Source organism: Takifugu flavidus, chromosome 22 (assembly GCF_003711565.1).
Source record: "Takifugu flavidus isolate HTHZ2018 chromosome 22, ASM371156v2, whole genome shotgun sequence".
NCBI lineage: Eukaryota > Metazoa > Chordata > Actinopteri > Tetraodontiformes > Tetraodontidae > Takifugu > Takifugu flavidus.
In genome coordinates, this window is record NC_079541.1 from 9,532,642 (window position 1) to 9,558,592 (window position 25,951).

The 25,951-nt window shown below is 49.8% G+C and overlaps 3 protein-coding genes and 1 long non-coding RNA gene across 10 annotated transcripts; 3 read left to right on the top strand and 1 right to left on the bottom strand.

Moving 5' to 3' along the window:
* The first annotated feature begins 292 nt into the window (after positions 1 to 292).
* Positions 293 to 5,397, top strand: LOC130519389 (sorting nexin-4-like). 2 transcript variants are annotated; one of them, XM_057022773.1, is made up of 14 exons: positions 293 to 1,871; positions 2,287 to 2,411; positions 2,479 to 2,617; positions 2,745 to 2,894; positions 2,983 to 3,030; positions 3,113 to 3,168; positions 3,466 to 3,538; positions 3,632 to 3,693; positions 3,828 to 3,893; positions 4,019 to 4,108; positions 4,210 to 4,309; positions 4,540 to 4,685; positions 4,814 to 4,928; positions 4,990 to 5,397. In XM_057022773.1, exons 1-14 carry the CDS (start codon positions 1,782 to 1,784, stop codon positions 5,035 to 5,037), a joined length of 1,308 nt encoding a protein of 435 aa, XP_056878753.1. In that variant the 5' UTR covers positions 293 to 1,781; the 3' UTR covers positions 5,038 to 5,397. The 2 variants fall into 2 exon arrangements, with proteins under 2 accessions (XP_056878753.1, XP_056878755.1); XM_057022775.1 differs by having other exon boundaries at positions 4,999 to 5,397.
* Positions 5,398 to 5,647: 250 nt separating this feature from the next.
* Positions 5,648 to 24,768, top strand: cog5 (component of oligomeric golgi complex 5). Its single transcript, XM_057022770.1, has 22 exons — positions 5,648 to 6,328; positions 6,635 to 6,774; positions 7,022 to 7,079; positions 7,645 to 7,699; positions 7,938 to 8,007; positions 8,550 to 8,670; positions 16,668 to 16,798; positions 19,737 to 19,896; positions 20,047 to 20,159; positions 20,227 to 20,304; positions 20,892 to 20,973; positions 21,087 to 21,288; positions 21,526 to 21,687; positions 21,918 to 22,017; positions 22,094 to 22,204; positions 22,268 to 22,330; positions 22,441 to 22,544; positions 22,798 to 23,035; positions 23,109 to 23,185; positions 23,271 to 23,397; positions 23,769 to 23,848; positions 23,981 to 24,768. The coding sequence occupies exons 1-22, from the start codon at positions 6,283 to 6,285 to the stop codon at positions 24,105 to 24,107; spliced, it is 2,445 nt and encodes an 814-aa protein (XP_056878750.1). The 5' UTR covers positions 5,648 to 6,282; the 3' UTR covers positions 24,108 to 24,768.
* On the bottom strand, positions 8,175 to 13,990 carry LOC130519390 (G-protein coupled receptor 22-like). 6 transcript variants are annotated; one of them, XM_057022777.1, is made up of 5 exons: positions 13,245 to 13,990; positions 11,981 to 12,678; positions 11,551 to 11,677; positions 10,929 to 11,075; positions 8,175 to 10,839 (listed from the first exon to the last, which is right to left on the bottom strand). In XM_057022777.1, exons 3-5 carry the CDS (start codon positions 11,635 to 11,637, stop codon positions 9,793 to 9,795), a joined length of 1,281 nt encoding a protein of 426 aa, XP_056878757.1. In that variant the 5' UTR covers positions 11,638 to 11,677; positions 11,981 to 12,678; positions 13,245 to 13,990; the 3' UTR covers positions 8,175 to 9,792. The 6 variants fall into 6 exon arrangements, with proteins under 6 accessions (XP_056878757.1, XP_056878760.1, XP_056878759.1 ...); XM_057022780.1 differs by having other exon boundaries at positions 11,551 to 11,642; positions 12,195 to 13,990; XM_057022779.1 differs by having other exon boundaries at positions 11,551 to 11,672; positions 12,195 to 13,990.
* Positions 17,563 to 19,730, top strand: LOC130519394 (uncharacterized). The gene is made up of 3 exons (XR_008948302.1): positions 17,563 to 18,456; positions 18,489 to 18,520; positions 18,582 to 19,730. It is a non-coding gene; the product is annotated as an uncharacterized LOC130519394 (long non-coding RNA).
* Positions 24,769 to 25,951: the final 1,183 nt, after the last annotated feature.

Sequence of the window (25,951 nt, forward strand, 5' to 3'; positions counted from 1 at the left end):
TTTTTGAGATGTTTCAGTTAAGCTTTAGAGCTCATCACAGCACAGAAAAAGCACTTCTTAAAGTTACTAATGATCTTATAGCTTCAGATCATGGACAGGTCTCTATGCTGGTTCTGCTGGACCTCAGTGCTGCTTTTGATACAGTTGATCACAGCATCCTGTTACAGAGACTGGAACATGTGATTGGGATTAAAGGGACAGCACTGGACTGGTTTAGATCATATTTATCAGATAGATACCAGTTTGCTCATGTCCATGGCGTTCCCTCTTCATACCGTAGGGTTAGCCATGGAGTTCCACAAGGTTCTGTACTTGGACCAATCCTTTTACCCTGTACATGCTTCCCTTAGGAAACATTACTTGGCAGCATGGGATAAATTTTCATTGTTATGCTGATGACACTCAGCTTTATTTATCCATGAAACCAGAAGAGACAGAGAAGATAGTGAAGCTTCAGACCTGTCTTAAAGACATAAAGTCTTGGATGTCTTCAAATTTCCTCCTCCTTAACTCAGGAAAAACTGAAGTCATGGTGTTTGGTCCTGAATCTCTCAGGGATAGATTAGATCACATGATCACTCCAGATGGTATCTCCTTAACATCTAGTCTCTCTGTGAGGAATCTTGGAGTAACTTTTGACCAAAATCTGTCCTTCAACTTACACATTAAAACAGTCTCTCAAAGTGCCTTTTTTCACCTGAGGTACATCACAAAGATCAGAAAGCTACTGGCGCGGCATGATGCTGAAAAGTTAGTCCATGCATTTGTTACTTCCAGGCTGGACTATTGTAATTCTTTATTATCAGGGTGTCGAAACACCTCTTTAAAAGCCTCCAGGTGATCCAGGTGAGCCCAATAGACCGCTCCGCTCTCAGAATGCTGGTCTACTTGTGGTCCCCAGAGTCTCTAGGGGTAGAATGGGGGGCCGAGCATTTAGCTACCATGCCCCCCTTCTGTGGAACCAGCTCCCTGTCCAGGTACGGGAGGCTGACTCCATCTCTACTTTTAAGATAAGGCTTAAAACCTACCTCTTTGAAAAAGCTTATTGTCACTAATTCTGTAGTCCCAGTTATTATCATAGACAGACAAGTTATCATCCTTAGGGGATCGTCTAATCATTAGGTTACCATCTTAGTTATGCTGCTATAGGCCAAGGCTGCCGGCGTCCAGAAACATGATCACCTAACAGGCCTCTGTCACCCCACTGGGTCATGGTTTCCTCCTCCTCCTCTCCTCTCCTCTCCTCTCCTCTCCTCTCCTCTCCTCTCCTCTCCTCTCCTCTCCTCTCCTCTCTCCTCTCCTCCTCTCTCCTCGCCTCTCCTTTCTCTCTACCCAGCCAGCCATCAGCAGGTGGGTCCCCCTACATGAGCCTGGTCCTGTTCAAGGTTTCTTCTTGTTAAAGGGGAGTTTTTCTTTGCCACTGGTGCTTGTTGGGTTCAGGCCCTGGGATTCTGTAAAGCGCCTAGAAACAATTTTGATTGTAACAGACGCTATATACATAAAGATTGATTGATTCTCATTCTTCTATTTTTATAATAAACATTCAGTTTAGTTGGTTTAGTCCGAGGATGTTAATCATCATTGCGGTCATAAAACCCAAGTTTTATCGACGTATAAAGAGCAAATAAACATCCTTTAGTTCTTAAATTGATGCTTAATTTTCGGTGAGCACATGACGTTCACGTAAGTGTCCAGTAGGGGGCAGACAGCAACAGGGCCCCACGTGATCCGGCGGCTGCACTGCGCATGCGCGCTGGTTCATCACACTCATCAGCTGGAGGATGGCGGAGGATGCGCGAGAGGAGCGTGTGGCCGCTGATGGCCATCCAGGCTGCGAGGCACAAGATGGCTCCCAGCTGTCAAACAAGGCGGTAAAACTCATTGAGACCATCTGCTGAGGAAGCTTTTAAAGGTCGTCTTTACGCCGCTCCGCCAGAGAATGGTGGAGAGGCTGGAGACAACTAGCTTACAGGACTTTTTCACACAAGCTAGCTGGGGAGAATTTGCCCATGAAAACGCTTTAAAATTAGTTTAATGTTTATGCAGTTCTAGTAAAGGTTGCTTCAATTACTGTTTAGGTAGAAAGTTGCACCTTTGATGCTCAGCAAGAAGAAGGTTAAAATCAGGCAGAATGATGTGATTTAATGTGGAAAATGATAATAAATGAATTTCCATGACGTTGTCCATGAAAAGATGAGGTTTGACCTGTCTGTAATAACCACACGGTAATAAAGGTGGGGACGCATGAAGGGCAGTGTGTTCTGATTGTGTCATTGGATGGTGCAGATTTTGGACGAGGGCTCCGGGCTCCTTGGCAGGATGGAGATCTGCATTGCTGAGGCAGAGAAAAGGAGTGGTAAAAATGCCATGAGCATGCAGGAGACGTTCACCGTCTACCTCATCGAAACGCGGTAGGTCTGTACCTACAGCCTGGGCTGAGAGCTTTGGCCCAGCTCTAATTTACTGTCCTGTTTCCAGGCTGACAGATGCGGCTGCCGATGGCCGTAGTCCGGCCCCCAACTTCCTGTGGAGGAGATACAGTGAGTTTGAACTTCTGCGGAGCTACCTGACGGTGACCTACCCCTACATTGTTGTTCCTCCGCTGCCTGAGAAGCGGGTGAGTTCAGAGCGGAACCCGGTTCAGCCTTCTGCTCTGCGGGGCAGATACAGGCTGTGGAGGCGCTGCGCTTTAGCAGAGATCCCTGGAGTGAGTATAACAGGACGTCTGATGTGTTTGAGTGCAGGCTGAGTTTGTGTGGCACAAGCTCTCTGCTGACAACATGGACCCAGACTTTGTGGAGCGCCGCAGGGTTGGCCTGGAGAACTTCCTGCTCCGTGTGGCGTTGCACCCGGTCCTCTCCGACGACAGGATCCTCCACCGCTTCCTAACTGAGGTACACTGGTGCTAGGAAGCTTCCCAGTAGGTCACATCATCTTCACAGGTCAGTTTCTGATGGATTCCTTTGCTCCTGTCTGTCCCAGGAACATGGCTGGAAGGAAGTAGTGTGCGACACCGGGTTTCAGGCCAAGGTAATGTCAGGTGGAGCCTGTGAGTCCTGGTAATTTAAAGCATGGTACTGTTGAAAAACGGCCTATTTTTACCACTGTTCAGGCTGACTCCAGGCTGAGAGCTCTCAACGCCACCTTCAGGGTGAGAAACCCAGAGAAGTAAGTGGGTATTTCTGTCACAGCATCTCTCTTCTGTATTGACTACCTGCTGCCATCTAGTGGTCATTCTTACCACTCAGGCTGCCATGTAGTCAGCCTGAATTGGACAATGTCCACAGTGAGCTTCTGTGTTGACTCAGTGTTAAACAAAAGAATCAAACACCTGCATTTTCCCCTATAAGTGCTAAAATGGAAATGAAACCCAACCTTGTCAGCCCAGTAAGGTGTTTTGCTTCATCTACACTGAAGGTGTTAAGGTCACCGCAACCTGACAGATGTGAACTTTGTCTCGCTCAGATGTTTCCTGGAAATGAAACACTACAGCGATCAGCTACAGTCCAACACGGCGCAGCTGCTCCGCGCACGAGCGGTAATCTTTAGGGGCTGAGATCGCCTATCAGGAGATACCTACCACCCTTCTGAGGGAACAAGCGGACATTTGTTGTCTCTCTTTCTTTTCTAGAGGGTTGCAGATCGACTCTACGGCGTTTACAAGATCCACGGGAACTACGGACGAGTCTTTAGGTTTGAGTCCAAGAGCACTGTACCAGTAAAACCAGTAAAGTAAACCCTTGTCCCACTTCGTGGGGATTTGAGAGGTTTACAGACAACTTGAGTGTGAAGGTCACGAGTCCACCGTTGATTATTGTCACCTGCAGCGAGTGGAGTGCCATCGAGAAAGAGATGGGGGACGGCCTACAGAGTGCAGGTCACCATATGGATGCGTGAGTAGATGACTGAGCCTTTGTGAATGATTGAGATGTTTAGGTGACACCAAGCAGCTGCCTGAGGTTCACAGCCTGGACACTGCTGAGCTCCGTCCCTCATAATTGCGGAGGCTCTCTTGCAGGTACGCTGCCTCCATAGACGACATCTTGGAAGAAGAGGAGCATTATGCAGACCAGATCAAGGAGTACCTTTTCTACTCTGAGGCTCTGAGGTAGCTGCAGCTTTTTACGCCGCAGGCCTTCACCCTGTACCACGATAACGCAGGACTCCTCTGGTGTCTGAAGCTGACCACTGTTGTTGACGTGTCCTTAGAGCAGTGTGCAGGAAGCATGAGCTGACTCAGTTTGAGCTGGAGATGTCCTCCCAGGACCTCGTCTGCAAGAAGCAGCAGCGTGAGGAGCTGGCTACAGGGGTAAAGCTCCCACGCTTCTCTCTGTCCATGTAGGCTCTCCGTCATCTTTAAAGCTCTAGCCAAGAGTCCTCTCTGGACATCCTCTCAGCTGCTTCCAAAAGTCCAGTTGACTCTTCGCTGCAGTTTTGTGGACTTATTTTAGTTCCTGGCTGAGCTGTTTACAGAACCCTGTAGAAACTCTGTAGAAACCCTGTAGGAACTCTAAAGGATCACTGTGCTCTCCTGTGCAGATTGTGCGGACGTTCTCCTTGAAAGGAATGACACACAAGCTTTTTGGCCACGAGGCTCCTGAGCAGAAGGAGGCTCGACTCAGGCTGTTGGAGGAGATGATAGAAGAAGGAGAAGAGACGGTCAGGGTGAAAACCGCTGAGTGGAGGTGAGATGCACCAAGATGGGTGATGATGGAGGGATGGGTGATGATGGAGGGATGGGTGATGAGCCTTTTAAGCTTTTATTGTGAAAGCCCGAGAGACTTCCTGTCTGAGCCTGACCTGTGTGCTGTAGGGAACATGTTGATAAAGCCTGTGAAGAGATGCGGCGCTTCAAAGAGCAGACGGACCGGGACCTGCGAGAAGCTCTGGTCAACTACGCTGTCATGCAGATCAGCATGTGCAAGAAGGTAGAGCGCCACACCACATTTCCACATCCACAACACCGCTGAAAGCTCCTCCCCCTTGCAGGGAATCCAGGTGTGGAGCAATACCAAAGAGTGCTTCCTGAAGATGTGACAGGCAGCCGTGACCCTGGAGTGGACCACAAGTGACCTCCTGGTTGAGTTGGGGTGCGGTTGGAACTGGAGCGAGCAGTCCTGCTATCCGTCTTTGTCTGTCTGTCCGTCTGTCCACTGCAGCTGGCAGCTCCGTTGCTCTAATGCAGCGCTCCTTGGACAGATTCTCTCTCTTTTATCTTTCAAACTGCATTTTAAGAACATCCTTCCTGGTTCTGGTCCAAGAAGGCTTCAGGAGTTTCTCCAAGTGAACTGGGGAACCTTGACACATGCTTTGGACCTGTGTGTGAGTGTGTTTTAACACTTGAACACCACGCCCTCATTTAATCTGATTCCTAATAAATCCTACATATTTAATCCATATTTGTTACCACTGGTGTCACTTGTGTGAAGACAGATATGAATGAATGTTCAGACCAGGTGACCAGGCAACAAACCGTCCCCAGTGGAACCTGTATCGAGACGCTGTGGGCATCACGAAGCCGGACTGGAGTTGCCCCGCCCATCAGCCAATCAGAAAATAGCATACTGCTGCCCACGGGGAAATCAGAAAATAGCGTTGCTGTATCCGGGTAAAAAACGAAGTTTTCAAAATTCGGAGCAACACTAAAGTTGCCATGAAACAAAAAACCGGACAACACGCCAGTGTAAAATATGAGAGGTAGCATCACGTTCTATTTGAGTCCATTTAGGATAATTTGGGAAAGTAAACAGTTTTGACTAAATGGAATATGTGTATGTTACAATAGCAGCGGCGTCCAAGGATAACTGCATAAAGCTGTTTGATGATTTATTCAAAATTGGCTTATAACCATTTATAACCTATCGTTGCCAGAGGCCTGCGCCTCATCTTCACTCCTCAGCAGACTTCAAGAAAAGCCTGAAATCTGGACAAATACCAATTCTATACTATGACGCTGGCAAGGAAACGCGTGAAAATTAGCTTCGTATTTAGCGAGATATTTGTGATTGACGGCGCTGACACTGCCCGACGGATCAGACTGACGGGAGCGGGTGTCCGGACCAAGATGGCGGCCTCGCGTCTCTGCAGCGGCGGCTGCTGTCACTCATGTGGCGACTACGGTCTGCAGGGGTGCTCCAGGGAGTAAGCCTCCAGACCTGGGAGTTAGATTCGCCTCGGGAGGGAGTTTCACCCTGGAGCCTCAGGCTCACCGCCTGTCTCACGGAAATAACGTAACGCCTTTTCCCGTCGCCCCTTTTTGACGTCATACGCGGAAGTGTAAACATGGAGGACGCGACAGAATCTTCCACGAATTCACTTTTGAAAGACGGTAATATTAGAATGGTTGTACATTTCTAGTCATTTTATCAAACAGCCCAAGTTAGTGAGCCAATATCTGCTGTTAATGTGACGGTTTTAGTATCCGCATTGTGTCTCAAAAGATTCGAAAAGCAAACCATTATTTTATTCCCTGAGGTTTTCCATGATGCTCCCACTAACTGCTGCAATATTTAGGCGTGACAGCACCCATCTATGTAGTCGAATGGTGATCACGTTGGTTTCGTTATTTCTGAGCAGTCCTGCCCTCTGGAGAAGCTCACAAGTCCTGTAAGATCTCTGGCTTTTGCTTTCTCAGACTGCTACAGGGATTTTGTCCCGGACAACTTTGACGTGAAGACATACACGGCCCAGGCCATCCACCATGCTGTCATTGCTGAGCAGCTGGCCAAGCTGGCTCAGGGCATCAGCCAGCTGGACAAGGAGTTGCACAGCCAGGTAGGATCATCAGCTCCATGCAGACGCACACGGAACCCTCCTGGCACGGCCTCATGATGATGAGGATGGGCTACACCAGGCTACAGTACAACATAAACACATTTCCATTCATGGTGTCTTTACAATTCAAGGAAACAATGTAAATCATGAACGGGGTTTGTGGCAGCTGTGTAAATGTGCCAAAGATTTAATTAATTATTAGTATAAAACATTGTTAAACTTTATTTGATGTGAATGATTATTCCAGGTTGTGGCCAGGCACGATGATCTGCTCTCTCAGGCCACTGGGATAGAGTCTCTGGAAGGTAACGGAGACCTTTTTGTTCACGCTGACACCTAAACGGACTCTGAGAGGGATTAGTAGCCTTCTTCATGACTGCTGGCAATATTTTCCACACATGAAGCTCACATGATAGAATTGAAGCTCAAAGAGAGAGGACAGATGAGCTAAGGTGTTTTCTGTTTCCGAACATCCCGTTCTTTTATGGAATAGACACTAGATTTTTTTATGATCTGCCCATGTTGACATTAACCTCTACTGGTTAAGTTCTTCTTTTGCTCACTGTCCCTCTTTTTTCTTAAATCTTGTTTAATTTTCAATACTTTTTGCTAAAGTGAGCTTTTATGTGCTTGCAATCTTTAAAAAAATAGATATTTTTGGTGTAAAACTAAAAGATGTAAAAGATTGCAACGATTTGAGCAGAATGCTGGATTTCTGTCCGTTTAAATGATTGAATGACAGAGAGGGAGTTTTGAAATATTAAAATGTAAGTAGAATTATCAGAATAGTAAGTGGAACAGTCATTGCTGCAGGGGCTGCATCTCAACACAAGAGGGCGCCAGATCGGGCCTAATTTCTGTTGTTTTCAGGGGTGCTTCAGATGATGCAGACCCGGATCAGCGCTCTGCAGGCAGCAGTGGACAGGTAACACCACCACTTCATGCTTGGTTACCCTCCATACTCACTCAGTCCCTCACCCTTCTTCTGGGCCACAAATGGCAGCGTTGAAATAGCAGCAGTGAAAATAGCTGAGCTCAGCAACTAACAGAGTAACTATTACTCCCCACTGTAGCGTGACAGCAGATATACAGTGATCTTTAAGTTTGCCTCCACATGAAGGGTGATGACTGTTCCTCCACTGACTGTGATTTCTGTCTCTCAGGATAAGGAGTAAAATTGTTGAGCCGTATAACAAGATAGTAGCCAGGATTACCCAGCTGGACAGACTGCAGGTAACTTTGACTGCTTCCTAACGTCCATGAAAATATCCATGAAATGCGTATCTGTCTGGACAGGAGCTGGGAAAAGCTCTGCATGCCTCCAAGGTGTGGGTGTGTGTGTGTGTGTGTGTGTGTGTGTGTGTGTGTGTGTGTGTGAGATAGAGATTAAAAGTCAGTCATTGCCCTCAAACGTAAAGAATCCAGACTTTAATCACCCCTCAGCCACCACACACACTCGTCGAGGATCAGGCACATTGACTGTTAGCCTAACAGATATGGAGTTGTCGGCGCTGCTTGCGTCGCCATGGCGCGTCGGCCCGGTGCCAGTTTAAAGCTGGTCAGCTGTGCTGGGTCTGGCCTGTGCTCCCTCTTCTGCAGGTGTATCCGTGGCAGCGAAGCTCGCTCATCCTCCCTCGTTTTCCTCCAGCTTTGGCCTGAATATTAAGCAGTCCAGCTAGCTCCATGGTTACCATATGTGTTGGCATAGCAGCAGTCAAGCATCTTTTTCCGATGCTCGGTGGTCACCTGACCGTCGCTGTTTGTGTGTTGCGTAGGTGGCCTGTGACCTGCTGCGCCGGATCATTCGGATCTTGTACCTGAGCAAGAGGCTGCAGGGGCAGCTGCAAGGGGGCAGCAGGGAAATCACCAAGGCTGCCCAGAGCCTCAACGAGCTCGGTAAGAACACCTTCACCTTCATGGGTCCTCAGTTCCCAAAGGCTGCTGTGTTGTCCCCCGGTCATGGGCTGTGATCTCCTTTACCTTGGATTACAAGGGATCATTTCAAGAATTGAAAACCAATAACAGAACAGAAATCAAGCCACAAACACAAAGGGTGGACATGCAGCTGTCACTGAATTTTCACTGAAACAGCACGGTCGCTCCGATGTGGGACAAATGGACTTCTGTCCAATACGGATGACATCACTGGTTGGTTCTCTTAATTACAAGAAGAATGGAATCTTGGTAGCATGGGAAATAATTTAACTGTCATGACCAGGATTCAGTTATAGCCTCACTGTGATGGTTGTCATGGTGATGGTGCCAGTGAACCCAGACTTCCACTGAGCGGAGAGAGGGAATGAGTGAGAGGAGAGAGGAAAAGAGTGCTGGAAAAGAGGGGTGTGTGATGATCCCATCCCTGAGGAACTGGACCTTCATCCCAGCTGACCTCTCCTCTGTACTGAAGGACCTGGTGGTGATCTGGTGGTGTCACCACTCTGACGTGTCACTGCTACTGCTGCTACAACTGCTGCTGCTACTGCTGCTGCTCCAGCACTCCTCTCGAGTGTCAGCAGAACCCACCAGCACTCCAGGAGATGTCTAGAAACTCTTGCTGGCTCTTTATTCCCAATGGTGTCAGCACAACATTTGTCACATGTTAGCAGTGAGCACCACAGGTGGACCCTTGGTTACAGCGAGACTCCACAACGACCCACAAGCGGAAGCACATGTTTACACCTGCTTTCTGCAGCGGAGGAACCTCCAGGTGAGCCTGAGCTCGCACCCTCCTTCCCTCATCACTACTCACCCCCAGGCAGCAGGTGGTGTCTCAGCTCCCTGATAAACTCCACAGATCCTCAGCCAGCCCCACAAAATGGCCTCCCCTCTCATTAGCTCACTGGACAAGAAAGAGGAAGTGATTTCAGATGCAGCCTTGTATCCTTTCCTTGGCTGCTTCTTTCCTCTGCTGCCTGCATTTGTCCCTTATGTTTTTGTCTGCTGATGAAAAATCTGGCTGGTCTTCACCAGGAACATAGCAACAGTTACCAAGTGTACAATATTTGAGACGTTTCCCGGTCACTCTGCATCCTGCAGGCATTTCTGCCGAGCTTCTGTGTCCTCAAAGGTGACCTTCTTTGTCCTCCTGGGGTCGATCCAGGAGTTATGAATCACCACGTTGTTGGGCTTGGCCTCTGCTTCTAGCCCTGACACCACCCTCTTCTTCATTTTGCTTTTCAACACTCTCTGAAACTTCTGCCTGGTGAAAGCGTAGAGAAGGGGGTGGAAGATGGTGGTGCCGTAGGCCATCATCAGGAAGCCCAAGCGAAGGCGAAGGGTGAAGTCACTGGTCCCGGTGCTGAGGATAACGCTGTTGAGCACTGTGATTGGAGTCCAGCACAGCAGAAAGGTGGAAATGATGAGCAGAGACACCCTGAAGACTCGTTTCTGCCTCTCTCGCTTCTCTCGGTGGCGTCTCACGGCCCTCCTCAGGGCGATGATGACAGACACCGATGCTCTCATACCCAGGGGTGCGCTCGCGCCTGGCCTGGCCCCTGTGCTGCTCTGGGAGACGTCCATGGACTCTGCTGGTGCTGCGGCGCTCAAAGAGATGGCACTTTTACTCTTTGGCCTCTTTTTGGGCAGGTTGTGCTGAAAGTGGCTCCCGATGCGTATGTTGAGAGCCTGGAGGATCTTGTAGTAGGTAATCAGCATGACCACGGCCGTGAAGAAGAATATAGGAATCTGTGCCAGAAGGTGGTAGTACAGACCCAGCTCTGCGTAGTACTGGTTTCTGTCAATCACTGTCAGGACTGCAGTCTGGTTCCCAGCGTCTGAACCCCACCTGATGAAGAAACCCACCTCCAGGAAGGGAAGGAGGAAACTGAAAAAGGACAGAGCCCAAATGGATCCCAGAATCCCCACGGCTCGGCCCATTGTCAGGACACGGTTGGCCGGACGGACAGAGATGTCGTAGCGGTCCAGGGTAATGGCCAGCACGTTAGCGGCGGTGGCTACGCTGGCAAAGGAGACACAAGCCTCATGGAAGCAGCAGAGCTGAGCCTTCTCCACCTCCAGAGGCAGCAAGAGCACCACGGCCGTGAGTGGAATGCAGCAAACACACACCTGCAAACAGGACAGCAGAATTGGCACAAACCCGAGTTAACCCACTTCTAAATACTATCTCCAGCTACCACTGTGTTGGTAGGACTCACCAACACATCCACGACGTGCAGGTTCATGGTGATGATGTTGGAGACGGAGCTGATGAGGTTCTGTTTGATGCAGTAGAGGATGAGGACGGTCAGGTTTGAGCCCAGTCCCAGGACCATCTCTAAAACCAGGAAGCATATCAGAGAGACCTGCAGCAGGAATCAGATCAAATCAGAATCAGAATCAGAATCAGGTTTATTGGAGAAAGACGTGCAGCTGTAAATCCCACCCTGTTACCAAACTGGGACACTCTTCATGTATATTTTACATACGCGCACCAATCTGAGCACCTCTGAAAACAGACTGATCATGTTCACCCCTGACCCCTGAACCCTGACCCCAGCAGAACTGGACCAGTGAAGGCCGTGTGGGACAAACCAGTGCCATCTGTGGAGACACCGCCCCAACACACAGGAGCTGGCCCAGCTGACCCAGCATCCTGGTGTAGATGGGGTCCGGTGGAGTTTCTGCCTGAACAGGTCAGGGCTGGTGGGCAGGTGGTCATAATGCTCTCCCTGTTGGCTCTTTATTACATCTTTAGAGGCCAGACAGCTACGCAGGATGATCTGTAGCGGTCGTAGCATTAAGATTGAAGCTGATGAAGGTTGACCCATGAAAACACACCTGGAAGCTGAGCGGGTAGATGTCTTCAGAGGAGCTCCTCTCATGGGTGTAGGGTTCGGTCGTGTCGAGGACTGTCCTGTTGCTCATGGTACCTGTAGGGACCAGCGCTCTGGCTAGCAGTGCTATCCTGACCAGCACAGCAGTTGGTGTCACACAGTAGCAAAAGACAAGTCCTGCTAAATGACACTAAATGTCCTCAGTTATTATGACAGTCAATGGTTGGGTCTTTAATTAAAGGCCGGCGCATTCAAATCTTCGAAGTGATACGACACCTTTACAGCTAATGAAAGCTGCTCCATTTCGGATGGTTTGTGAGGACATGCTAATACACCCTTGGTGCTTTTGTCTTATCAAATTGTAATTGTATCATTTGGGATGAAAATTCTTTATCTGCGCTGATGTATGGAGCAGCAAATGCAATTATCTTTACCTGTAAATAAAGCAGCTACTATTGATAATGTTGGTAGGAGCGACAAGACTGTCGGTTCTGTTGTCGCCAGCAGGGGTGGCTGTTCCAGAGCTTAATCAAATAGCCAGGAGTCCAACTTTCTGCCTGAGCTTTTCTGGCCCACTCAAATGTGACATAAAGTCAGAGGAAGTGAATATTTAGAAGGAGATCTTGTGTGGGGGAGGCCTGCACTCACCAGCACGGTCCTACAGACAGCTGCAGTCTCAGGGGCCTCAGGAACCAGAGCCTCCGTCAGAGCTGGAGCTGACCACAGAAGCTAATCCAGTGGATAATTCCGAACATATCCAGGCTCTCGGAACATCAGCCTTGGGTGCGCACCAGTAATCTCTTTGTCTAAGAGGGAGCAGCAGATCCCCGCCCCTCTTTAGGGGACATGTGGTCAGAAGCATCGGTGCAGTGAGTGCAGATCAATGCTTTCTTTCATGAAGAGCTCTGATTCCTCTTTGTTGTGTCTGAAGCGCTGCCTCCAGCCTCGTCCCCTCTGAACACCCTCCCCATTAGACGACTGCTCTCTCCACTCCGCCCCACTCAGCAGGTTAACATCCACGTCGCATCCCAGCACGGTCCCACCCCAGAGGTGAAGACGCAGAGCTGAACGGATGTTGGGGCAGCTGTTCTGCCCACACTTCTTCACCACCTTCTTCTGCTCTGGGTCCACTCTACAGAAAGAACAGGGGGTTTGGTTGCGACTGAGAACTTGGGGTGTGAGTGACGGTGTGCTCCTGGTTTGGACTGCTGGTTGTGGACGTGCTGTGTGTGGTCGTTGCTGCCTCGGCGTTTGCCTTTGATGGTTCTCATTATGATCATGTGCTGATCTGAAACCTCAGTTATGCTTCTTTGGACACTGTCTCGCTGTCTCTCCCTGGTCACATTTGTTTGAGCTGGATGTCTCATAGCAGCAGAACCTGTCCGAACCTTTGAGCTTCTCGATTGGCTCTTTTGTTTGGATTTAACAAGTTTAGGCTGAAGCCTGTAAAGCTGAATGGCGAGGGAGGAGCGCGGCTACAGATATCAGTCCGCTGTGTGTAGCGTTGTGAGCGTAGAGCTCCGCTACCGCCTTCATCGGAGCTCCTGAACGCACATCTCGTCACACGTCTCCTCGTTCTTCACTAAAAGGAGCGCTGCTGGAGGCTCGCAGTTCAGCTCCATGTCACCTAGAGTAGAGCCTAATAAATCCCTCTGTCAAGCCCCCGCACGCGCTGTCAGAAAACAAGGACACACTTACCTCGGTGGCGGCTGTCTCTGTCCCCGGGTGCAGTTGCAGTAGGTCCACAGGTGATCCCTGTTCACATCTCCATCAGTGGCAGCCTCCCCTCTCCATACTGTCGCTCTATCGCTCTGTCTTCCTCCAGCAGCCCTTCCTACTCATCATCGCCCCCTCCCCCCTCTTTCTTCCCTCATCTTCCCTTCTCCTCTCTCCTGCTTTGCACCTCCGGTTGCTTCACGACACAAACTAGTCTGAGCTCTTTGTTCCTGTGGACATGGACGAGCTCCAAGACAAATGTGTGTGTGGTTGGTTGGTTGGTTGGTTGGTTGTCCCTGGCTTTTGAAACATGCATTATTTTAACTCGACAATGTCTTTCAGTGTCTTTTATAGTTTGGTGTCCACATTTTTAATGGTTTTATGTTGGTATGTGAGTGGACCAGGTGCTGCTGGTCACACTAATACAGCTATTCTATTCAAATCGACTTGACTCTGCTCTGCTCTGCTCTGCTCTGCTCTGCTCTGCTCTGCTCTGCTCTACTCTACTCATTTCCCTTCATATATGCAGCCAGAGGAAGCTCCGTCTTCCTGTCACTGCTTTGGGGGCTGCATTTGGCTCAGCAGAACACACTGTGGAATGTTTTTGTTCATCAGCGTTGGACTGTCAGCAGACCTGTACTTATTGGCATGGCAACAGCAGCCTTACTGGCCAGAGTAAATGTCAACTGGTGGATCAAAATGAACAGACCTGTTGGTTTGCTACGTGTCTGCTGACAGAGCAGCGGGACATGCTGTCCCCAAGACAGACCAGACAATGAGACCCCCGTCCCAGGGTGGAGGCAGGCAGGCAGGAACGCTGCCTTCACACCTGGAATTCCTTAAAGAACGGCAGCAGAAAACAGTCATTAATGTTTGATGATGCTAAAGATTTCAGCCTGGCTGTCTGCTGCCAAGTATAAATGCTTCTGGCTGTTTTCGCTTCGCCAGCGTTGCTATTTCAGGGGTTGAGTGAGTGAGTGAGTGAGGGAGGGAGGGAGGGAGTGAGTGAGGGAGGGAGGGAGGGAGCGAGCTCAGTATTGTGACTGAGCCACTGGGAACACAGCAACACGCTGACTGGGGCTGTTGTTTCTTCTATAAGAAAACAGGCAACTGGAGGTGCAAACTCCAAACCTGGTCCACCTTCTCGGACAGAGGAGAACGTTAAAATGCCCGGTGGAAAACAGGCAGCCCATGTTTAGGCTGTGTGTCTGAGCCTAAATGCTGCGTTGGGCTGAACCTGCCAATGAAACGCTGGTCTGGGCCACACAGGTGGAACACACACGGGCTCTGCTTCTCTACACATGTATCTTCACGTCACTGGTTGCCATTTGGCCAGGATACTTACTGACTTCGGTCCAGGGTTCCAGTCTTCCACACACCCGTCGGGCTGTATTGTGGATAAATGTGGGCTCTTGGATCCTGTCTAAACGTTGCTGTTGAGAGTGTTTACTTTTGTTCCTCAGGGCTCCTGAAGGAACGGTGAGGAGAGTCAGGAATGTAGAGTGGCAGGTGGGAGCTTTAGTTTGCTGGATTCAGACGGCCCTGCGCTGCATCAGCTTTAACATCAGTTGAAGGAATGAGCGATACGTGGAGATGTGGATGCTACAGTAATCAGCTAAACTATGAACAATAGCCACTAATAATCTTGCGTGATCAGATTACCTCCAGAAGAGAGCGGTGAGTGTCCAGTGTCACACCAGGACATATGCTGCTCTCCTCCTGCACCATGGGTTGTCCCGTTTGTGACACTGAGAAGCACATTCACTATAAAGATGAAGACGTCCTCGTCATGGCTTCTCATTCGGGACTCTTCACCATCCAGGCTGCCCTGGGAGCCCTACATAAGATGCAGGGCCTGTGTAGTTGCTGGCATATCTGAGCCCCCCTGAGGGTCTCTGTGGGAGCCCCATGACCCTCAGACAAAGGCTGAGCAGCTCAACTTGCTGCCCTGTCATTCATTCCAGCTGTGGATGAAGGAGTGCTGCTGTTCCCTTCATATTGGAGCAGAGGGGAATAATCCAAGACCTTTGGATTTTCTGCCACAGCCACCCAGAAACCCTGCCACCTTTTATAAATAGCAGCCATGTGAGAATGAGCCGCAGGCTTCGTTTACGCCCCCAACAAGTGACTTGTGTTCACACAGTTACCTATTGTGATCCTTCCTGCGTCAATGAATCCTTCATAGTTCAGCTCCTGTGCTGTTCATTCCTGTAGCTTAACCACCCTACAGGATTGTAATTACCTGTTGTAGCTCACAGAGTTCCACACGCTCAACAGGAATAGCCAGACCAAGCGTATTCACAGATACTGTCTGAACTCCCCTGGCCTGCAGGGGGAACTACAGGAGGGTTGAGCCTGAACCCCTCTCTCAAGTGAAATGTTTACCCTGAAAGTTTGGACCTTCTGATGGACTTCTGAAGGATGGGTGCTGGGGCCACTGCTCTTTGCCATGTGCAAGACCTCGCTGGGCCCATCCACCAGCTCAGACGGCTCGTCATACGGCTGCTATGCAGATGACACCCTGCTGTACCCGTCCTTTCCCCTGGGTCAACCCTCAAGCTCATACAAGATCTCAAACTGTCTCTCAGCTATACCTGCATGGATGCAGGACCACCACTTCCACCTTAACCTTTGTAAACCTGAGCTCCTGGTTCTCCCAGCTAGAAAATCCATTCATCACACCATCACGTCAGCACTGGCACCTCATCTCTTGCTCCTACCAAGGCTGGTGAAATCTTGGAGTCAGGATTGATGAGAATCTTGACTTTTTCCTGATCATGTAGCCTCGGTCTCCTGGTCGTGCTGCTTTGTCATATTCAATAGCATAATAATCAGGCTGTTCCTAACCCAACATGGCCCCCCTAGCTGCTGGACCAGGTATTTATGATCTATCAGGGGCACAGATGCCTGGTGAGGCTGCTCCAGATGGTCCAGAATGTGGTGGTGCATCTGCTCCTCAACCAACCTAAGCAGGCCCACATCACCCCACAGCTGATGGAGCTCCAGTAGCAAACTGGAGCTGCCCACATTAGGTTCACGTGAAGGATTCTAGAAATCAAGCAGCACGTTTGAAAACACAATCATGAGATGGATGTTTTCTCACCCGGTAACATGTAGATCATCTTCTGTCTTCTGTGTTTTCACAGGAAAATAGAACGTTTGTGCCACCTTTAAACAACCCTGAAAAACAGCATTTAAGAAGGTGCATTTTATGGCAAAAGGTGGCTTTCAAGTTGTAGACAGTATTTGTCCCGTGAGGTGGCTGAACTGATGCACTCGCATAGAATAAAGTATATTCGTCTTGGTCATACTTGTCCAAAAGTCCAAAAAGGAAACATTTACATCTTTGGGAAGCCAAATATGACTCTAATGCACTTCCTGCTCTGTGTATTTGGACCCTTCCAGACTATCTGTCCCAAGGTGTGGATCTGAGCGGCATCCAGGTGATTGAAAATGATTTGCTGCTGATCAGCAGAGCCAGACTGGAGGTGGAAAACCAAGCCAAGAGGCTCCTGGAGCAGGGCATGGAGATCCAGGTACATCCTGACAGCCCTGAAGTTGCTGCCTTATATAGTAACACAACCATGCTCCAAAACATAACATAACATAACATAACACTCACATTAAATAAACACTTCTATTAGTTCATGTTTACACTGTTTTAGAAGAGTTTTAATGCATTTGGAAATCTTTAAGGGCCCAGCATTGAATACCCATGACCTTTGATTCCCATAGCATTTAAAACATCAGTCTGTGTCAGATTTAGTATAACCACTGTTCGGACTCAACATGTCGGGTCAGTTGTGAGCGAACATCACAAATCAAATCAAATCAATCTTTATTTATATAGCGACTTATACAATCAAAATTGTTTCAAGGCGCTTTCCAGAATCCCAGGGCCTGACCCCAGACAAGCAACAGTGGCAAGGAAAAACTCCCCTTTAACAGGGAGAAACCTTGAGCAGGACCAGGCTCATGTAGGGGGACCCTCCTGCTGATGGCCGGCTGGGTAAAGGGAGAGGAGAGGAGAGGAGAGGGAGGAGAGGAGAGGAGAGGAGAGGAGAGGAGAGGAGGGAGAGGAGAGGAGAGGAGAGAGAGAGTTGAGGAGAGGAGAGAGACGAGGAGAGGAGAGGAGAGGAGAGGGAGGAGAGGAGAGGAGAGGAGAGGAGAGGAGAGGAGAGAGGAGAGGAGAGGAGAGGAGAGGAGAGGAGAGGAGAGGAGAGGAGAGGAGAGAGAGGGAGGAGAGGAGAGGAGAGGAGAGGAGAGGAGAGGAGAGGGAGGAGAGGAGAGCACAGAGCACAGAAACACACACAAAAAATATGATATACAATCACTTCAGCGGGGCCGGAGGTCATTATGCAGCTCCGAGGGCGGCGATACCTGTAAATACATAGATGGGGGGGGGGGGGGGACTACACAAGAACTAGTCTGCTTGATGAGGAGAGGAGAGGAAACCATGACCCAGTGGAGTGACAGAGGCCTGTCAGGTGATCATGTTTCCGGACCCCGGCAGCCTTGGCCTATAACAGCATAACTAAGATGTGACCTAACGATTAGACGACCCGCTAAGTATGATAATTTGTCTGTCTATGACAGTAACTGGAACTACTGAATTAGTAACAATAAGCTCACAGATCATGAGGGATAGACTGTCAAGTCTGTTATCAGCACCAGGCTTCAAGAGCAGCATTCATGTGTTCATGATACCATCGAGAGTGAAAGGTACAAGTGCTAAGGGCTTAGGGTTTGGAGCTGCAGACTGCATGGTGTCTCTAGGGTTAGGGTGAGGAAGGGCCTCACCACGTGTGTGAGTGTGTGTGTGTCAGGTATGCAATCCACTTCTGCTAATCTATCAGTGCTTTAGATAAATCAAAGGTCACATTTGATTAGAAATTTCAAGGGTGTTGCTTGTGTGTGTTGAGGTTGGGGAAGGGGGGTGTCTCTGATGTCATTCATGGTCAGAGGCCAAGGTGTGAGACGTTTAAGGTGTGAGATTTTCCAGCTGTGTGGTATTTAAGGTGTGAAGTGTTTTAGTTGTGGGACATTTAAGGTGTGAGGTGTTTATGGTGTGGGACATTAAAGGTGTAAGACATTTAAGGTGTGAGGTGTTTCAGGTGAGAGATGTTTAAGATGTGGGACATTAAAGGTGTGAGACGTTTAAGGTGTGAGGTGTTTATGGTGTGGGACGTTTAAGGTGTGAGGTGTTTCAGGTGAGAGACATTTCAGGTGTGAAGTGTTTAGGGCGTGGATTGTTTAAGGTGTGAAGTGTTAAGGTGTGAAGTGTTAAGGTGTGAAGTGTTAAGGTGTGAAGTGTTTAAGGTGTAAGGTGTTTATGGTGTGAGCCATTTCAGGCGTGAAATGTTGAAGGTGTGAGTGGTTTAAGGTGTGAGGCTTTTAAGGTGTGGAGTGTTTAAGGTGTTAGACATTACAAGTGTGAGACGTTTAAGATGTGAGGTGTTTATGGTGTGGGAAATTTTAGGTGTGAGACATTTCAGGTTTGAGTTGTTTAAGGTGTGAGACATTTCAGGTGTGAGGCATTTAAGGTGTGGAGTGTTTGAGGTGTGCAATGTTTAAGGTGTGAGGTGTTCATGGTGTGTAACATTTAAGGTGTGAGATATTTAAGATGTGAGACCTTTAAAGTGTGAAACATCTAAAGTGAGAGGTGTTTCAGGTGTGAGACATTTATGGCGTGGGACATTTAAGGCGTGAGACTTTTAAGGTGCGAAACATCTAAAGTGAGAGGCGTTTATGGTGTGAGACTTTTAAGGTGTGAAACATCTAAAGTGAGAGGCGTTTATGGTGTGAGACGTTTAAGGTGTGAGACATTTCAGGTGAGAGACATTTAAGATGTGAGACCTTTATGGTGTGGGACGTTTAGGTGTGAGGTGTTTATGGTGTGGGGCATTTAAGGTGTTTCAGAGAGATGGACTGTTCACATGTGATCCTGAGAAATGCTTCACATCCTCTGTCTGTGCTGGTGTCTCTGAGAACATGGAGTCTCTGAAGACGGAGACAGCACAACCAAAAAATGTAAATCATCATTTTCTGACAGTTAAATGTCTTCATATTCAAATGAGCCTGACTGATTAGAAGAGTGACATTTAAAAGTGACACTTTCAATCCCTAAAGCACTCTTTTGATGTCAGCCTCCTGCGACAGTCCCTTGCTGCAGCCTGATCCTGGACACCAGGAAGCCTTGTCCTGTTGTCTCCCCCAGCATGTGTAGTGGCCTGGCGTCTCCCATGACGTCCAGAAGACTTGATGACACTGGAGGGCAGCGTTATCAAGGACCTCTGGTTGTCCTCTCCAGCCTGACTGAACCAGCTTCAATAAACACACACACACCAGCTTTCATAGGGTTTTCACATGACTGTAATTTTAGCTCTTGCCTTTAATCCCTTTCTTGCTTTGATCCTGCAGGTTTCCCACTCGCTGCATCTGTTGACGGTGTTCCTGCTTGTCTCCCTGTCACAGAATCCCAACCAGGTGGGCACAGCCCTGCAGGTCTTCTACAACCTGGGTATCCTGAGAGAAACCATCAACGGTGTGGTGGGGGGTTACAGGAGCACCATCCAGGACAGCATCAGCAAAGCTCTGGACATCAAAGGACTGACACAACCGGCCAACCCCAAAGGTAGCAGGCTAACGGCCCCCATGGTCCGGACATGATGAAGAGGGGGGGTCTCAGTGGTGCTGTTAGAGCTCACACAGCTGTTCCTGGTGCTGCTCTAAAACACACACGTCCATGAGGTCTGCTGTGCTTTGATGATGCTCTTTTATTCAGGAGCTCCAGGCAGAGCAATGCTGCCCACGCCAGGCAACACGGCAGCCTTCCGAGCTGCCCTCTGGACCAACCTGGAGAAACTGATGGACCAGATCTGTGCTGCCTGTCGACAGGTCAGACGTTTGAGCCGCAGGTGGAAGCCAGATGTTGCCAGAAAGACTCATTGGTGTGCGTTTTCAGGTGCAACATCTGCAGAAGATCCTGATGAAGAAGAGAGATCCTGTCACTCACGTCTGCTTCATTGACGACATCTTCAAGGTAGGCAGATCGTGCTGCTCTGCTGGAGGGGACATAGCTCAGCAGGCCAGGCTAGTTCACTGTCGGAGACTTTGGAGGTGAGCAAAAACCCACCTGAGCCTGGAGGAGGAGGATCCTGATCTGATGCCTGGAGATCAGAGCTCGGTAGATGTGATCAGAACCCCACACTCAGTTTGTGAGGACTTGGAGCTCCAGCAAACAGGAGCACCAGCAGCTGAGTCCATCTCAGGGCTTCTGCTTCAGTCCATATCTGCTCAGTTAGGATCCCCCACACTTGCAGTCGTTGGGGGCTTTGATCCGTCCTGCTGTAGTAACCGTATGCATGTTTCTGAAGGTGGAGCTAATGTGAGCACACCTGTCCAGACTGTTGTCAGCCTCTGCCTACCTCCACACCAGCTGGAGCAGGAGCTTGTTACTATGGAAACCATCCCTTTGGTGTTTGTGCAGAGCTGCTGGTGTGAGGCCTCCTCAGTGTCACGGCTCACTCCAGCGTGGCAACATTTGCCTGTCTAATTTAGTGGGTCTCCAATCCAGCTTGAATCGTGGCTTAATTAATGAGGAGAGGGGATGTTTCTCTCCTGCTGCAGGATGGGCAGGCTGACATCCTCTACACCTTCTGGAACGATGTGACCAGGACTCTGGGTGAGGAGTTCCACACAGCCACCGAAGGTGCGTGGGGGCCTTGTGCGTGCTCTAGTGCAAACACATGCTCACTACAACACAAGGTGCGCTGGGCTTTGTGCTCAAGGCTCCTCTAACTCCGGCCTCTTGTCTCCATGTAGCTTCGTCCTTTCTCAAACAGGCTTTTGAAGGAGAGTATCCCAAATTGTTACGCCTGTACAATGAGCTGTGGCGCCGCCTGCAGCAGTACAGCACCAGCCTACAGGGGGCGCTGCCGGCCACCGTGATCGACTCAGCGATCGACATCAGCGGCGCCGAACTGGACAGTCAGGACCTGTTCACACACGGCAAACAGGACTACAAGTGAGCCAGCAGCCTGACCAAAGTTAGAATGAGCCCTCCTCCAGAATGTAGAGGGATGGACGGGGGAAGACATGAGGACAGAGACAAGGAGACAGATCTTGTTTGTGTTTGACTGTAGCTCTGGTAACGGACATAAACCTGGACGTGGTAGAGTTCCGCTGTCCTGGATGAGAGCTGGTGAAAGAGAACTTACCCGTGTGTGCGTGTGTGTGTGTGTGTGTGTGTGTGTGTGTGTAGTCCAGAGAAGAGCCTGAAGGACTCTCTGCTGCCCTACCAGGCTGCCTACCTGTCCAAGTCCCTGTCTCGATTGTTTGATCCCATCAACCTGGTGTTCCCTCTGGGGGGCCACAACCCCCCCTCTAGTGATGAGCTGGACGCTATCATCAAGACCATCAGCAGGTTAGTGGACTGGAGACACACACACACACAAAAACACACATAAAAAACAGATACTCACAAATGCACACACACACAAGAACACACTCACAAAAATACACACACAGTTACACAAAAAAAACAAGCACAAACACACACACACTCTCTGGTACAGTCAGAAAATAAAAGCCAACATGAGGTGACTCCATGCATCAACTTTGTTTGTGTGTTGTTATTTGTTTATGTTGTTGCAGTGAGCTGAACGTTGCCTCAGTGGACCCTAACCTGACTCTGGCTGTGGCCAAGAACACGGCCAAGACCGTCCAGCTCTTCTGTGTCAAGTCTGAGCAGCTGGTTAGTGCCGGGCCACATGTTTGAATGGTGTCAGAGTGCATCGAGGTTCTGAAGGTTCTTTCTGCTCCGTCTGCAGCTGTGCACTCAGGGGGATGCCAGTCAAGTCATCGGGCCGCTGACCGAGGCTCAGAGGAGGAATGTGGCTGTGGTGAACTCCCTCTACCGGCTGCAGCAGGCCGTCACCAAGGTAAGGCTGCTGCCTCTCTATGAGCGTTCTCAGAGGATTCTAACAGCTTGGTCTTCTCTGCAGATCATTTCAGGGTTGGGCACGTGTCCAGCAGCCACTGCAGATGTTCTCTCATCGTCTCTGGAGGTACCTCTGATGTTACATATTAACAAACATGAGTGTCGTGGAGGTTATTGGTGCGATGCTGCTTTAGGTCAGTCTCTCGTGGCTGCTGATGCCTGTGTTGGCTGTTTCAGGCTCTTCAAGCTCTCATGGACTCCTCCGTCCACCCTCTCCTGCAGTCAGTGAGCGACTCCATCGAGGCCATCATCATCACGCTGCATCAAGAAGACTTTTCAGGGTGAGCGTTTCAGGGTGGGCTGTAGCCAGCCCAGCTGTTTCGCCTCCCAGACTGGTCGTCTATTGGTCAGTAAAGGTCACAGGGGGGCCGGTAAACAGGCTTCGGGGCTCATCTGAACCACCCGAAGGTCCGACCATGAGCAGCTTCCCTCACTGTAACCTGACGCTTCCTGTCCTGCCTGTCGTCGATCTTCATTAATGAAGCAACAGTGACGTGCTGGCTGGGTAGTTATGGAAACGCGTGTGTGTTGCAGGCCTGTTTGCAGCCCTGATAAACCAGATGTGCCGTGTTCCCTGTACATGAAGGAGCTGCAGGGCTTCATCTCCAGAGTGATGTCTGATTACTTCCGTCACTTCCAGTGCATGGACTTCATCTTTGACAGCACAGAAAGGATCGCGCAGAGGGCGGTGGAGCTGTTTGTGCGCCACAGCAGCATCCTGCGGCCACTGGGAGAGGGCGGCAAGATGAGGCTGGCCGCTGACTTTGCTCAGGTGTGTGCAGCTTCGCTCCACCTTCTGGCTCTGCTCCTTCAGGCGGGGGTGTTTATTTCTCTATGTGTGGCAGATGGAGCTGGCCGTGGCCCCCCTGTGCAGGAGAGTGTCCGACCTGGGCAGACCGTACAGAATGCTGCGCTCCTTCAGGTACCGGGTGCAGGAAGCGGGCCATCCTCCCTCGACAGAGGGGGTTGCTGGGAGATGAGGTGATCATGTGTCCTTTATGCTGCAGACCTCTCCTGTTCCAGACCAGTGAGCTGATTGTCAACAATGCAGCCGTTGGAGAAGTGATCCCCTACAGCACCTTACTGCACTTCCTGTTCACCAGGGCTCCGCCAGAGCTGCGCTCGCCTCACCAGGTATACCCCTCCAGTGACAGTCAGCCAGACTAACAAAGGTCAGGTGCAAATGGTTCCACAGGTGGTCTGGGGGGGGCTTATGGGGCTAAAGTAGTTGTATCTCCACAAGGGGCACTGTCACCCAGGTTAGGGAGGTGCTGCTGTGAGGGTTTTCACGTTTGGGGGTCAAAGACAGCAACGTCCTGCCTGTATAGTTCGAACTTGGACGGCCACCGCTGCTGTCGCCAGCCGAGGTGACGTGCACCTCCGGGCACCCTGGGTAGCTAGTGAGCTTTGAACTGGAACATTCTTGGGCGACCAGGGATGGCGAGAGGAGCAGGAGTACTGAGAAAGCATCTTGTGACCCCCCCCAATGTGCTGTTGTCCCACAGAGAGCAGAGTGGTCCATCGCCCGCTACTCTCAGTGGCTGGACGACCATCCATCCGAGAGGGACAGACTCTCTCTGCTCAGGTAAACTCTTCTGGGCCACTTACAATGAGGACGTCGATGTTTTCTCTTTTTTCCTGTAGCCCGAGTTCTTGTGGTCCACATGTCTTTACCTGTGTCCATGTCCAGAGCTGAACGTTACGTTTGTCCTCCTAGGGGTGCTCTGGAGGCGTACGTGCAGTCTGTGAGAGCCCGCCAGGGAAAGGAATTTGCTCCCATCTATCCCATCATGCTGCAGCTCTTACAGCGGGCTAGCGCCGGGACACAGGAAGTTCGATCCTGAAGACCAGCCTGGCGCAGAAAGCATATGAGAATTCTGGTGATGGGAGGGGGCTGGAGGGGGATTTTGGTGGCAGGGGTGGATGTTCCTAGATACGTCCATGTTGATGTGGGGAAACTCGGTAATCCTTCTGGTTGGTCTCTGCCAGCACACGTCTGAGACAAGATCTTGTCACGTCTCTTCGGTCAGCATCAAAATAGATGTTTCCACATCAGAGCCAGCTCATGGAAGCCGAACCAGTCTTCTCCATCATGAAGACGGGAACATCTCTCAGGAGACATCAGACGTTTTCTCATAGTATTGAAACGTGCTTGAATATGAGTCACAGGAGTTGAGACTTTGGGAGCAGAGGGGCAATGAGATACTAAGGAGGAAGGTGCCTTCGTTACATCCTGGACAAGAGGTCCTGGAAGATCTCTGCGTCCTTCTCTATATTACAGGAACATACAGTTCAAAGCAAGACTAAAGATTTAGAACTGAGGTCTCTTGGAAATGAGCAGCTCTTCAAATCTTTGACCTCAGCCTCAGGGGTGATTGCCGGGGTCATCATGGCTGACAGTGGTAGAGCACATACATGTGTGTTCTTCAGGTTTTGGATGAGAAAACAGTCATGTGGCTCATTATTTCTACTGTACAAAGATCAATAAAAACAACCGCCACATTACAGATGAGTGAAGCTGTTAATGACATCATCATGAAGCGCCGAGGAGGGGGGGACGGGAACAGGGAGGAGTGGGGAAAGGAGAGGAGGGGAGGGGATGAGAAAAGGGAGGGAGTGGGGAGGAGGGGGAAGGAGAGACAGCCATGACCAGCAGCCTGGTGATCAGGTGATCATATTTCTGGACCCTGGCAGCCTCAGCCTCTAGCAGCATAACTAAGATATTAACCCAATACCGGTAATTAGACGACCCTCTAAATATGATAATTCTGTCTAGGATAATAACTGGAACTACAGGATTACTGAATTTCAACTTTTTCAAAGAGGTAGGTTTGAGGTCTAATTGTGTGGACAAATAAATAAAAGGAAATCGTTCATCTCAGTGGAGGAACTGGCTGCTGCAGAAACAGGGATGATGATTGCAGAGGAAGTCTCCGGTCTCAGGTAAGGAATGAATGTCAAGTGGAGTACTGACTAATCAACTAAAGCCCATCGAGAGGTGGAACACTCACTCACTCACTTTCTACCGCTTGTTCCTCCACTGAGGGTCGCGGGGGGACTGGAGCCTATCCCAGCTCAATGGGCGGAGGCAGGGTACACCCTGGACTGGACGCCAGTCAATCGCAGGGCTAACACATATAGACAAACAACCATTCTCTCTCACACTCACACCTATGGGCAATTTAGAGTTTCCAATTAGCCTAATCCCCAATCATGCATGTCTTTGGACTGTGGGAGGAAGCCGGAGTACCCGGAGAGAACCCACGCAGGCACAGGGAGAACATGCAAACTCCACACAGAAAGTCCCCAGCCTCAGTCCCAACCGGGGATCGAACCCAGGGCCTTCTTGCTGTGAGGCAACAGTGCTAACCACCACACCACCGTGCTGTGAGAGGTGGAACATCCCGTCATAATTTCATATCTGCTACTGGTTCATTTTCCACATGTCTAAGTTGATCCTGCAGCTGTTCATGAAAAGCTGCCTCCAGAGAGTGAGGAGTGTGTCACCCTACAGACAGTATTACCTCAGAAGGAGACACCTATAGTCAAGAGTGGGTCAGCGTATAGACTACATAACCTGGGAGGGAAAAAACTGTACAGACTCAGGAGTGTGTCATTGTAAAGACAGCACCAGCTGAATTCCCAAACCTAGCAGCTGAGCTGAGGAACTATAGACTACACCAGCCCT